General features: G+C 41.9%; 1 protein-coding gene across 1 annotated transcript in view; it reads right to left on the reverse strand.

The window, feature by feature from the left end:
• LOC149165670 (GDA1/CD39 nucleoside phosphatase family protein) overlaps positions 1-14,547 on the reverse strand; it is a 237,464-nt gene that overhangs the window by 83,902 nt on the left and 139,015 nt on the right. The window contains exon 5 of the mRNA XM_089432351.1: positions 8,649-8,843. Within this exon, the coding sequence (XP_089288477.1) occupies positions 8,649-8,843 (195 nt within the window). The remainder of the gene's footprint in view (positions 1-8,648; positions 8,844-14,547) is intronic.

A 14,547-nucleotide genomic window follows, 5' to 3' on the forward strand; every position in this document is an offset into this window, starting at 1 on the left:
GTTTGAGGATGGAAGGCTGTGGACTTCGTGAGTTTGGTGTCCAGCATTGACCAGAGACTGGACCAAAATGTGCTGAGAAACCGACTGTCCCGATCTGAGATGATAGACTGTGGGATCCCAAAGTGCACCCACACTCGTTCAAAGAAGAGTTTAGCAGTGGCTTCTGCTGTGATATTCTTCTTGCGGGCCATCATAATGGCCATCTTTGAGAACCTGTCGACGACCACAAAAACACAGTCATTTCCATGCTTAGTGGAAGGAAGGCCTGACATGTAATCCATGGAGATGGATTCCCAAGGTCGACTAGGGGTAGGCAACGGGGTATAGAGGCCTTGCTTCTTAATGGTCGGTTTGGCAATGGCACAGGCAGTACATGATCGGATGTACTTCCCAACATCCTGTCGAAGATTCGGCCAATAGAAATAGTTTTGCAGTACTGCCACTGTTTTCTCGACCCCGAAATGCCCAGCAGCCCGACTGTAGTGTGCTTCCCAAATCATCTTGGCACGCTCGCTTGAAGGAACACAAAGGTGACCGAGGTGGCATAATAGGGCATCCTGGAGGTGAAAATCTGCAACCTGCCGACCCTCCAAGAGTGTCTGGTATGTGTGGCCGAATTCTGGGTCGTTTTTGTAGAGAAGTGGCCAATCAGAAGTCTCGTGCCCGCAAGAGTTGAGCACGGTGGTTAGCGCCATGATCGGTGGTCGACTGAGGCAATCTGCAACATTATTGGTGCTGCCCTTTTTATACTTGATATTCAAGTGAAACTGTTGCAGGTATGTAGACCACTTCTGATGGCGATCATTCTGCAATTTCCCTTAGGTCTGTATGAATTGCAGAGGTCGGTGGTCTGTGTGGATGACCGTTTCCTTCCCCAAAATGTAATGCTTCCATTGTCGGCAGGCCTGTACAATGGAATGCATCTCTTTATCATAAGTGGGGTACTTCCGGACTGTGTCTGAAAGTGTTTCACTGTGATATGCCACTGGATGTCCATGTTAAGTAAGGACTGCCCCAATAGCATAGTCAGAGGCATCTGTCTCGACCTCAAATGGTTGTTGTAAATCTGGTAACGCGAGCACTGGTGTCGTGCAGAGGCGATCCTTCAACTCCCTGAATGCCTTCTGTTGAGATTCAGACCAAAAGAATTTTGCTTTCGCCCCGCCCTTGGTGACTTGACTCAAGGGCCAAGAAATATGAGAAAATCCCAACACAAACCTGCGGTAGAAGTTGGCAAGACCTAGAAAGCTGCGGAGCTCTGTTAGAGTGGTTGGAGAGGGCCAATCCCGAATGACTTGGACCTTGGCTGGATCGACATGCACCCCCTGTTCATCAATGATGTATCCCAGATACTGGACCTCGGTCATGCCAAAAGTGCATTTCTCCAAATTGGCACATAGCTTGTGTTGCCGCAGTGTTTGGAGAACCTGTCGGATGTGGTGGAGGTGCTCTTCCCAACTCTGGCTGAAGATCAGAATGTCATCCAAGTATACTACTACAAAGGAGTTGGTGAATGGCCGCAAGATGTCATCCATTAGCCTCATAAAGGTTGCAGGAGCATTCGTCAATCCGAAAGGCATGACCAACCATTCGAAGAGGCCCTCCTTGGATTTGAAGGCAGTCTTCCACACATCTGAGGGTTCAATTGGTACCTGGTGATATCCTGACTTTAGATCGATCTTGCTGAAATATTTCGCCCCCTTTAGTTGGTCTAGGAGGTCATCAATCCGCGGGATCGGGTACCTATTACGGACAGTGATCTTGTTCAGCGCCCGATAGTCAATACAGAGTCTCCACGTCCCATCCTTCTTCTGTACCAACACTATCGGGCTCCCACAGGGCGAAGAACTCGGACGGATGTGACCTTTCTGTAGGAGCTCCTGAATCTGCCTCTTGATTTCATTGTTCTCCAGAACGGAGCGCCGATAAATTGGTCCATTGGGTAGCGGCGCACCTGGGGTCAGATCAATGGAGTGCTTGACTTGACAGTGCAGAGGAACCCCTGCCGGGGAGGTGAAGATGTCTTTGTACTCCTCCACAATCTTGTCCATTTGTAGCTGCCGTGCAGAGGGACCTCGTTTGGAGGCCGCGGCCACTGTCTTCTTCTTCCCTTGAGGGCGTATCATCAGGAAAACAAATTTCCTGGTTTTGGAAATGATCTTACTGCATTGTTTTGCAGTAATCAAAGAGATGGCGGCAGGTGGTGGTACCTCTGGTATCCTGAACAACTTATTTCCCAATGTAATAATAACAGCACGGGGCCTTGATTCATACACAGCATGTCGCTTCCACAAGTATGGTTGTCCTAGTAATACATCACAAACTTCAAGGGGAGCAATGTCACACAATACCTCATCCGTGAAGGGCTTGATGTTGTATGGAAGGCGACACTGCTGGCTCACGCGAAGATCTCGCCCTTGGTAAAGCCACCCAATGGTGTATGGTTGTGGATGTGCTGTGGTCGGTAAGCCCAACCGCTTCACGACCTCTGCCGAAATGAGGTTCTTTTGACTCCCGCTATCAACAATGAACTGTATCGGGGAGCCCTTGACCCACATCTGGGAGTGGAAGAGACGCTCCTCCTCCTCTGGATCTTCGGGTTCATTTTTCTGGATCTTTGCGGTAGCAACAGTGGCGCTGGGATCCGCATCAATGATCTGCTTCCCTTTTTCATACCCCTTATCGGGTTCTGACTCAGAGTCGGAACATGCATCTGATTCTGAAACCTTTAGCTCAGCCACCAGTGACTGTTTGGCCCGACACTCACTTGTGTTGTGAGTGGAGCTCTTATGGAACTCGCACCATTTTCCAGTGTCCTTTCTCGGCTTCGCGGCGTTGCTCTTTGCTTGCAGCTTCAGCTGGTTGTCTTGGGCTGTCCCGCCTTGGCTTTGTCCTTTGTTCTGTGGTTTAGGGGCACCTTTCCCCTGCTTTGGATTCGCAGATCCAAAGTCTCGCTTCTTTTGTTTAAACTTCTGCTCGACTTTGACGGCATACCGGTATGCTGCGCCGAGCGAGGGGATGTTTAGGAACTGTATTTCTTCCTGGATGTACTTGTGCAGGCAGCCACGGTATTTGAGTATCAAATGTTGCTCCGAATCCTTGATACCCAACTTTGTGCGAAGGGTATGGAAAAGATTGGTGAACTCCGGCACATCTTGGTCCCTTCCCTGCCGCAGCGTGGTCCACTTTATGTATTCATCCTCATAGCTTCCGACAGGGTAGTACTGCTCCTTGATGGCATCCCGGAACGAATCCCAGGTGGGTGCGGCTGAAAATAGTGAGCCAGTACTTTCATCCTTCTGCTCGCAGTAGGTTTCCCACCAGTCCTTGACGTGGGGGGCTGCTTTGAGAAGAGCAAAAACAATCTTTTCCCGACTCGAAAATTCATGAACAGAAAAATAACCCTCTAGCAGATTTAACCATTTATCTACGGCATCGGCGTCTATCTGACCCTCGAATATGGGGATTTCAAAATTAACTTGTACCTTAAAGGGTGTGGCGTTTCCAGAGGAGCTGCTGGAAGCCGATGCGCCGCTTCTGGGTAGCCGCTGAAGGATCTGCGCAAAGCTGTCCATCATCGCGTTCCGTTGTCGCTCGAGCGCTTCTTCGAGCAAGATTTTGATGGGATCTCCTGCCCCCTCGTCTTTCTTCTCGTCCGCCATGGGAGGCCGTCGGGATTTGCGAGGCTGGTCTTGCAAAGGTTCAACCAGTTCAAGCCCTAACTCCTTATATCCCGACCTTGTTGGGGACATGCAAAGAAAAACAGAGAAAAAGCAGACCGCTCTGATACCACTGATCCAGATTTAAGCAGGAACGCAACAAATTACAGAGATAACCATATACACAAAGATGCAGCGGAAATAATACTTCATTTCATTAATGGAAAATACTGACATATGCTTACAAACAGAAATGGCAATAAACTAGCTAGGGCGATGGTAGCTTATCTCTGAGAAGAGATGTGATGGCTACATGCCTCTGAACTGTTCTGAACTGTATTACAATGAGGCTCGAAGGCCTATTTATTGTTGAGAAACAATGGAAAACCCTTCACATACCGAAACCTAACCCTAGAAGATGAAACGCCAAATTGTGGACCCCGTTTGGGTAAATTGGTACATCAATTTCCCGGGGTCGTAACTTTGGCATACGATCTCCGTTTGACGCGTACGATAGCTCGTTAGAAAGATCTATCCGAGTACTACCACTTTGGGAGGCAACATAGGGCTCGATCGCCCCAGAATTCCAAAAAAACGTCGTTTAGGGCCTCAAAACGGCTCCGGAAGTTCAGGACCCGAAAAACTGCTAAAAATAGTAAACTGTGCTACAATTAAGGAAACTGAAATTGCTGAGAAAGACAATGGTGGGGGTCCAGGTGGACCTGGCAGGTGGCCACCAATATCCACCTGGATCACAATGACAGTATATAGGCTGCAAGTCGGGGCCAAAACCCCTCCTCTTGAGGGGAAAACCCAAAAATCTCTTCTTATCTTTCGTATCTTTCAATTGATGAATACCATGACCTAGACTCCGAAAAATACCCTCAAAGATCAAGTCTTCCATGGCCTCCTACTGCAATATCTTCGACCTCCCAGTGGATCCGAAATTTTTCTCCCCAGCAACTATTGCAACTGTTGTTGCTTCTCTAGGAGACTTTGATCTCCCTCTAATAGCCTTCCTCTTGACTTCGCTTGCCTTGACTTGAGTCCTAGGGCTAGTAAGATGCCTAAGAGACCTTCACTTGCCTTCCCTTCTCTTCTCTTTTACTTCCAAAATCGAACCCCAGAAGATCCCAGCGCAAAAACCCTAACTTCGCTCTTCCAAAAGAATAGAGAAGATCCAAAACTTCGACTTCTTCGACTTCCTCTTCCTTCGCACTCCTTTCTTCGACTTCTCTTCCTTCTACTTCTTCGCATAAGAGATGAGTGAGTGAGTGATCCAGATGGAGGACAAGTTCCTCTTATATATAGGCTCCTTCAAGGGTGGACATGGCTCTTCATGTAGGCTGACTTGACAGCTCATTAAGCCGACTTGATCTTGGAGGTATTTTGACACTTTCAAGACAAAATAAATTTTTCTTTAAAATTTACAATGTGCCCATAGGGTCTTCCATATATGACAATGACTCTTATACCTAGGACAAGCCCTAAAAGCACTCAATTGGTGCTTGACCTATAAAATAAAAGAACTTGAGCATGAAAACCATGCTTCAATAATAATAATAATAATTTCCTTTTCATTTTATATTTACAACAATACATTTCATACTAATGAAGACCGAACCTAGTTACACAATTTTCAACAAGTCCTAGTAAACCCATTTGTTGATAGTTTAACATGGATTCTACATGTATCATTCTTGGAAAGCAATTTCAAGTTTGTTGTACAGATTAAGGAAATAAAGGGGTCATTGTTGGCAGAATCAGATAAGTATCAAGAATCTAGAACTTAAAGGTCAAAGGACAATGGCACAAAGAAATTGCATCAAAGATATATATGACTACAGACAATAAATATGAAATTGAATGGTTAGTATATCTGAGGTGGTGTTATCCCCCCTCCCACCAGAGTTCAACTCCCTCAAGGTGACATGTCTACCCCTCGTGCTGTCATGGCCATGCAATATGGCTGATAGACAGTGGTGGACAAAATTCCTGGAATAGAATGCCAACGGCTAATCTGCAGAGGTATTAGATTCAACTTCAAAAAATGAATTGAATGGGATTAATGAAAAAATGTAACTGAAGGGGAGAAACACAGAAAAAAATGGAGGCATATCAAAAGAAGGTTAAATAAAATGCCAATAGAAGCAGTATTGAAGAATTAAACAGACAAAACCCACAAAAGAAAAATAGCGAGGCTCTATGGAAATAGGCAACACTATTTTCCATCTGTGTATATGAGCAATATCATAAATAAGTGGGCTAATCTGTCCCTGATTATCCTGGATTTTCCAGCCACTATTCAACTTTGTTGATACAAATCCAAAACACAAATAGGATACTTATAGCCATATTTACCCAAACTTTAAAGTTAACTTTCTATGCCCATCCTTCTGTTTACTTTTTTTATGAAACTTCTTGTTATGGTATCTTCAACTGCTTTTCAATAATCGGGAGGTCTCCCCAACTCCTCCATTCATGCCCAAAATGTATCCCTACGAATTGCATTAGATTCTTTTAGAGTTTCCGAAGCAACAAATTAAAGCTTTAATAATTTGTCCACTAAATTCTTCTCCTACAATTCTAAGCATCAGTACATGGCTAAAGATGAAATTAGGCACCTGAAATGCATTAGATTCTTTTAGAGTTTCCGAAGCAACAAATTAAAGCTTCAGTAATTTGTCCACTAAATTCTTCTCCTACAATTCTAAGCATCAGTACATGGCTAAAGATGAAATTAGGCACCTGAAATACATAGTACTCATACGGAGTTACAGGCCACAACTAACCTGACTCATTTTCCAAACTATGTGCACAACATAGCACAACTGCAAACCGTCCTCTCAAAATAGCTCATAATTAAGCTAAATCTACTCAGAGCTGTAAAGCAAGTTGAGCAGCTCTAGGGAAAGAGAATGGAAATATAATTCTAATCTAAGTTACCAGAAACGTCCCTCCCAACCCCAAGAAACGCCGATCAGCATTTAAGAAACAGAAACGGGTATGATACAGCACTGAAACGTTTCCGATCTGTTTCAATTTTTTTGGAAACACAAGATCCTATTTCTGAAACGTTTCGGGCATTTTTAAGGGATTTGGATCCGTCTCTGGAAATCCAGATATAGATCCGAGAAAATCGTGATCTCTATCCAGATTTCCAGAAACAGATCCATGCGGAAAAGCCTTCCATGACCGTCGCTGCTTGGAGGAGGCCGTCTCAAGACCCCTGCATTCTTAAGAAAGAATTTGAAATTTCGACATCACAACTGTCCCAGAACCTGAGACGTAGGCAAAGGTATAGAACCACCAGATGCAGGCATTGTCAACCTTGCAGAAGTCAACCTAATAGTTTCAATAATTCCTTCAAATATATGGCTATTCCTCTTCTTTTTGTGTCTCTGCTCAATGCTCGACTGTCCTTCAATTCCCACGCCACCTTTCAGGGTATCCATCTTATCAATAGGGCCAACCCAAGAAATAGTAGTTCCAATCATAGTAGAAAAAACAGAAGAAGCCAGAGGTCTGTTCATTTTATAAGGCACAAAAAGTGCTACTGAACTCCCATCATTAAAGGTTTCAAACTTTCACAAATAGGTTCAGGCACAACAAAGGGAGAAAATGACAATTCAGACTCAGATTTTTCTTGAGGAGTTATCCAGGGTAATGATGGACTGCAAGAAGTCCAATAAGTTGTGCTTCCCATTACACACTTGCCAGGCTTTGGGATTACAGAAATATGCCTTGATGGAGTGATTTTAGGAGAATCCAGCTAAAGGTTCCTTGCAACATTGGCTAGTCCAACTCCCTCATGAATGGAAGTTGACATACTCCATACAGGAGATGGTGAACTAAATGGAGATGGTAAACTCAATGACTGATAGATTGTCCATATACCCAACCCTGTCTATATTAGGAGAGTTTTCCAATCTACTAACTGAAGAACGGCCTTTTGCAGCTGCCAAGTGAACTGACCTCATGCCCACAACTCCTGAATCAGACAAACTCATTTCAGGGCTTACAATCCTCATACCACCTTCAAACATAGTGCTAGCTAAAACCGGTGACATAATAAATAGTGAAGTTTTGGGAGTGTGCTCTATAGGAAGTTTTGGGAGAAGCACTATTGCGGCATTGCCGTATCGTATCTAGATTTTTTCAAAATTCGCAGTATCTATTTCAAACCCCGTTTCCGTATCGGTTTCAGTGCAACTTAGATTCTAATAAACATCATTGACCTACAACCCTGCTAAGATGTGTTTTAACACTTTTGGCTGCAGAATTAAGTATAAGAAATTGGCATCATATTTTAAAAACTTTGTGGGCAAAATATTTAATTGAGACACAAAGCACCCAACCAGAGGCAATGAGAGTGGTAAGAATTAAAGGCATCATTCTGCATAATTCACCATGGATGAATTTCACTGGCCATTTTGCAGATGCTTCCACTATATTTCATTTAGCATCAGAGAAATCAGAGCTAGTCATCGGTAGAGATTCTGAGTTAAGTGCCAATCAATAGTAAATGCTTGAACGATTAAGTAATAAGAAATATAAAATGCCATTTAATTGGCTAAGTTGCCATTGAATATTGAGAGAGATGTCCAGTCTCCAAGGATGGCCCAAGCACTTGACCACAAACACTTCCCCTCGACTATTGGAAATTCAATTCCAAGTAGAAGAAAGAAAGTATTCTGACATAAAAGTAAGGTTGAAATTGGTTGTAATAGAAATATATAAAAATGAAGCAGAAAAGGTAAGCCTTCTGTAAAAGAATGATTGAAATTGGTTGTAACAGAAAATAGAGCACAAAAGGTGTAACAGGGTTTGCATATCTACAATAGAAATTTACACACACCTAGCTTTATGCATATAAAATTACGGATGTTTGCATTCAACACATTACTCTCAACTACAGTGCAGGTATGCTTAATTTTTCCATATACAGACTAGCGTAAAGGCAATGCAGTGGCATGGAAACCAAACAACCTTGGCCTTTTCGAAGTAATGCTAAGGCAGCATTTCTACATTCTGAAAAGTTTCCTGCTGAAAGTATTGTAGAGGGTTCCACATTAACTCCATTCACAGAACCAGCATGGAGCTGCCCTAATTCTTGCGAACTCATGATGTAACCTCTTGGAGTACATGGATTTATAACAATTCCGTTCCCCAATGATGGAACAGCTGCAACAACAACAAAAAACAAGAACAATTCAAAAATCACAATAATGGCACAATTTCAAACCAAGCAAAATACAGGTATATCTTACACACTCGTAAAAACATTACTACATCTTTCATTTGAGTCTACATGCAATAACTTGTCTCATAATATTATATGTTGCAAAAGATGTATTTTCCAAATTGCAGTGAACTTGTACGACAAAAAACCACAAATGTCACCCTGTGAGGCAACAGCAGAACATGTGTAATTGTTTTGTATAAAAACCAATTCAAACTATGTAGCTCTACAATCCAAACACATGAATTTCAAAACAAAACAAAAACAAAAAAATCATATCAATGTCCATGAATGACCAAAAAGTAGTCAGTGTAACTCTTTAATACATCCAATATAATACATCTCAAAGGAGTGCCTCATATATATAAGTACAACTATCACAGATCCAAAAGAAGCTGAAAAAAGAAAAAGCAAGGAAGAAAGGAAGAAAGTTCTGGGTTTTCTCCTTGGAGGGCTTTATTTTTCGCTCCCAGAGCGACGTGCGCTACGGCCGAGAGCGAATCCGGCAGAAATAAAATAAAATAACAACAAAGAAAAAAAAATGCGCAAGCTAAAAAAACTAATTTTTTTAAGAATTTTTTTGTTATATAAAGGGAAGGAGGGCTTTTTGTAAGTAATTGTGACTTGAGAGAGCTTAGAGCCAAGGAGAGCCAAGGAGCAAAGAGCTTGTGCCAAGGAGCGAGGAGCGAGGCTGCGAGCGCCGAGGAGCAAGGAGAAAGGAGTCTTGGATTTGAGGTAGGTTAGTAATTTACTCCTAATTTACATAAATAAATACATTTTTCTCATTCCCATTCCCATTCCATGTTATTAAATTTTGCAGATTCAAAACTACAAATTTCAAACATCATGGTTATATTTCTTGGCATTTTCTTCTTCTTGGTTCCTTTTCTGGTTATTATGGTGCTAGAGAGTAGGAAAAGGAGGGTTCAAAACGAAGAAGGGGATGAAGAAGGGGGACAAAGTGGATTTGATGAAAACCCCGGTGAGGAGGAGCTGGAGGAGGGTGAACATGATTCAACAGCTGAAAAACTAAACAAGACCAAACCCCATTGTGGAAATATGTTAACAGGCCTGAAGCAGGGAAAGGGGGGTGGAACCACTAAATTTCATTGCCCCCATTGCAACAATAATTACATAGGTTCATACACCCGTGCCAGAAAACACCTCAGCGGGAAAAGGCCATGGGATGGAGATAAACAAATAGGAATCAAAACTTGTGCAAGTGTGTCAGCAGCAGATAGAGCCAAATACATAAGGGAAGAGGAGGAAGCCCAATACAAATCTAAAAAATCAAGCGGTTTCTTTGAACCAAGCTCACAATCACAAGCACAAAGAACTCCTTCAGCATCCTCCCAAAGCAGTGGATATGGAGGCATAGGGTCACCAGCTTTAAGGTGTAGAACCATATCAGATTTCCTTGATGAAAGGTGTAGGAATATGTGGATTCAAAAGTTTACAGGTTTCTCTATGCATGTAGGATACCATTCAATGTTCTTCGCTCACCTTATTGGCACGAAATGGTTTCTGCCATTAATGATGCCCCTAAAGGATATAAGAGCCCTGGGTATGACAAGGCAAGCACCGTTGGACTTGATCATGAAAAAGAAAAAATATCACATTCTTTGAATAGAATGACAAGTTCTTGGACTGACCATGGGGTGTCCATTGTATCTGATGGATGGACAAATGTAAAAGGCAAGCAATTGATAAGTGTTCTTGCTGTGTCCGTTAGTGGTGCCATCTTTCTAAATGCATATGATTACTCAGACAAGTTCAAGGCCGACATCAACATTGCAAAAGAATTACTTGAAACAATTGACCATATTGGGCCATATAATGTCATCCAAGTCATCACTGATAATGCTCCTAATTGTAAGTCAACGGGAGCAATTATTGAGGATAAATACCCCAACATATTTTGGTCTGGGTGTTTGGTTCACACATTGAACCTTTTGATGCATGATGTTGTTAAGAACAAAAATGAACAATACAAATGGATTGGTGATTTGTACAAGAAAGGCAAACAAATGCTAAAATTTATTACAAATCATAGCAATACCCATGGCCTTTTCTGCAGACACTCAAGATTGGAGTTGTTGAAGATTGCGAGGACTAGATTTGGTAGCTATTACCTCACCTTCAGGTGCCTTTTGAAGGTAAGAGAGTCATTGGCTAGCATGGTATCAAGTCCACACTGGCAAGTATTAAAGGAAAGGGTTACAAATGCAGCTGATAGGGGAGGTTTTGAACTAGTTGAGGAGGTCGTTCTTGATGGTATGTTTTGGGCAAGTGCGAGGCAAGTATTGGATTTCACCAAGCCCATTTATCACATGATTCGATTTGCAGATACAGATAAACCAATGATTGGCAAGGTGTATGAGCAGATGGATACCATGTTGGGGCCAATAAAAAATATTGTTCATAACATTGATCCCGACTTGTACAAACTGATTCATGATTGTGTGTGTATACGGTGGAATAAACTTAATCTTCCACTACATTGCTTGGTGTATATCCTTACGCCAAAATACTACTCTACATCTTGGTTGGGCCAACCTGCACCAGAGGGTGGGGGTTAGGACCAAACCCCATTTAGATGAAGAGGTATCTAGAGGATATTTGGATGCATTAGAAAAGTTGATACCTGACAGGGAGGAATGTGCTAGTGTGCACCTTGAAATAGGCAGATACTCCAGTGGCACTGGTTTGTTTGGTACCTTCCATGCAATGGAAGACAGAGACAGATTTGATGCTCTCACATCGTGGGAAGCATATGGCGGCCATGGACTTTTTCCAAAACTGGCAAAAAAAGTTCTATCATAGGTTGTAAATACTTCTTCTGCAGAGAGGTGTTGGAGCACCTACAACTTCATACATAATGTGAAAAGAAACAGACTCAATGAAAACCGGGTAGAAAGCTTGGTTTATGTGCACTACAACTTAAGGTTGTTGAGTCATTACTATGATCAGACTTATGAGGATCCAACATATAAAATTTGGGACAACCACCCAAAGGATGACAATTTGGAGGATGGCACTATACGTCTTGAAGAACTGGAAGAGGAACTTATAAGGGAGGAAGATGAAGTAGCAGCCATGCCACCTCCACCATCCAGTAGCAGTGCTCGAGTTCTGAGTCTTGTTCCTTTGCTATCGCCACCTCCATCTACACCCTCACGTGGAGGGCATGTGCCTTGTAGTTCTGGTTGTCGTTCTATGCGGGAGACACCTAGAAGACCACCACGACCTGCTCATACAATAGACTCTCGTGGCAAGGGCCACATGCAGTAGTAGATAATAGATTTACAGTTTACTAGTCTTTTCTAGTTTCTATTAGTTTTCATAACTGTTGAGTCTTGGATCCTTGACTCTTGACTCTTGACTCTTTCATATCATGATGATATTTTTTGTAAACAATATATGACTGTGACAATGAAAGTTTGAAGTTGGCAATTATAACGCATTGGTAATGATTGTGAATTATGAATATGATGCTTCGTAAAAGACTAAAGTTGCTTCATTTCATTTCATAATTCATTTTATAACATTTCATTTCATGTTAACAGTTAGAAACTTAGATATAATTTCTTGTAATGGTTAAACTTAGCTTACAGGTACAACTTTGGTGATCAATGATGATAAATGTTATATATTGAATTTTCAATTTTGAAAGCTTGAAGTTGAAACTTTAAGATTGAATTTGATGAATGATGATTCATGAGACTCAATATGTTGTAATATGTATGTTACTAACTTGTGGACGTGGTTGATGAAGATTATAACTTCTAGATGATTGATGTGATATGGTTCAATGATCAATCTATATTTTTTTATGTTTTTTATATCTAATTCATCATTCTACATGTTTTTGTTGACATATATGTATCAAAATATAAAAAATATATATATTTTAAAAAAATCGCTCCAGGATTCGCTCCCAAACTGGAAGCTTCTGAAAATGTCGCTCCCGCTCCCAAGTAACATTGGTATAGGCATAACCAACCAATGTGTATGTCTTTGACTTATAGAAGAGAAGTTATTACAACATACCAACATCATCCATGAGATTGTTGGTACAAAATTCTAGACTCTCTAAAAAACCATGCTCAAGCAAGGATCTTTGTCTCTCCTACCTATTGTACATAACCGGCAATGGATCCTGAGGAAAAAGAATGGAAACCAAGAAATAGTCTACAAGAAGAAAAAGAGAATGTAAATCAGACTTTGCCTGGAAAAAATTATTGAAGGATTGCATGTTGAGAAGAAAGGCTATTGGAGTCACTCATTAACAGTGTTGCTTCTTGTTATTATTACCCATCAGCATGTGGGTGACTCCCAAGGAAAAATTTTCCCTCATTTGATCCAACCTACCAGCCAACAACCCCACATTGATCCACATATAGCCATTCTCAGTTGCCTCTCAACCACTCTTCGATCAACATTTTTTTCATCTAACCAGTTCACTGGATCAAGGTGGATCTTCAAATATGAGGTATGTGAACCAATTTTGTATCGTTTCTCTCTCTCTCTCTCTCTCTCTCTCTCTCTCTCTCTCGCTAATGATTTAAGGCATTCTAGTGTGGATGACAAATCAAATTGGATGATTTACTGCTACACTTGCTCCCCTAATTCACCTCGGTCGTTATCTTCCACCCCCAGTAAAGTGTAACCCTCCTAAGGCCTTTCTTTCCACTGTCTAAGAGGGATAGGAATAGGAGGCCTTCATTGATGATGCGTACCCATCTTTTGTCCATATCTTCCACTTTACGCCCTTTTCCCTTTGATCATCTCCCATCCTTGGGTTTATTGCTTATAGTTCACATTCTATTGGTTTGTCCCTATGTACCATGTCTTTGAGAAAGCACCCGGAAACTTGGCCCTAAAAGGTTGATGCAGTGAGAAGAAACATAAAAGCCTATGTGGCCACCGCAAATAAAAACAAAAAAAAAATATTAAAAGGAAAAAGTGTTAGTTTTTGGTAGCATCGGAAGTGCTCTAGCCTTGAAAATTGGTGGAGAGGCTAAGGCACGTGAGTTCTAAAGAACCCAAAAACCGTTTGGTGAAATTCCACCCGGATTGTATTTTATTAAAATAATTAATATTTTTAATGGAGTTCCTAAGTCCAAACTTAGAAAATCAAAATATTAATGGGTATTAATCAAAATATGGGTGAGAATGATCTAAAAGGCGAATCAAGTCATGTTTTAATCTTAGTCGTTGATTAGAGACTTCATCTCGGTCGTTGAAGACTCAACGGGAAAAGTATAAAATGGAGGCTTCGGGTTCATTTGGACACACACAAAGAGATTGAGGAAATCGCTTTTTTGAGGTGAGAAGTTCTCAGGAGGAAAATCGATTGGGGAGATCTTGCAGCTGAGGGGAAGAGAGAATCTGGGAGGACTTTCCAGAAAATACAGAACATAGAGGTGGAGAGAGCTTGCCAAGACGCAACGCAGTAGCCGGAAGAGCTGACGCAAAATGCAGAACTGTCGAAACAACCAAAACTGCCGAGAACTGCCAAAAGTGTCGGAACAAATGGGAGAGTTGACGCAGAGGCAGCGCAGTAGCCGGGAGAGCTGACGCAAAAAAGTTGCCTGTCAAGCAGAATCCAGAACTGTCAGAACTGTAGGAACTGTCGGAATTGTC

This window comes from Pinus tabuliformis, chromosome 5_1 (assembly GCF_031772625.1).
Source record: "Pinus tabuliformis cultivar Carrire ecotype Pingquan chromosome 5_1, CPIR1, whole genome shotgun sequence".
Taxonomy (NCBI): Eukaryota; Viridiplantae; Streptophyta; class Pinopsida; order Pinales; family Pinaceae; genus Pinus; species Pinus tabuliformis.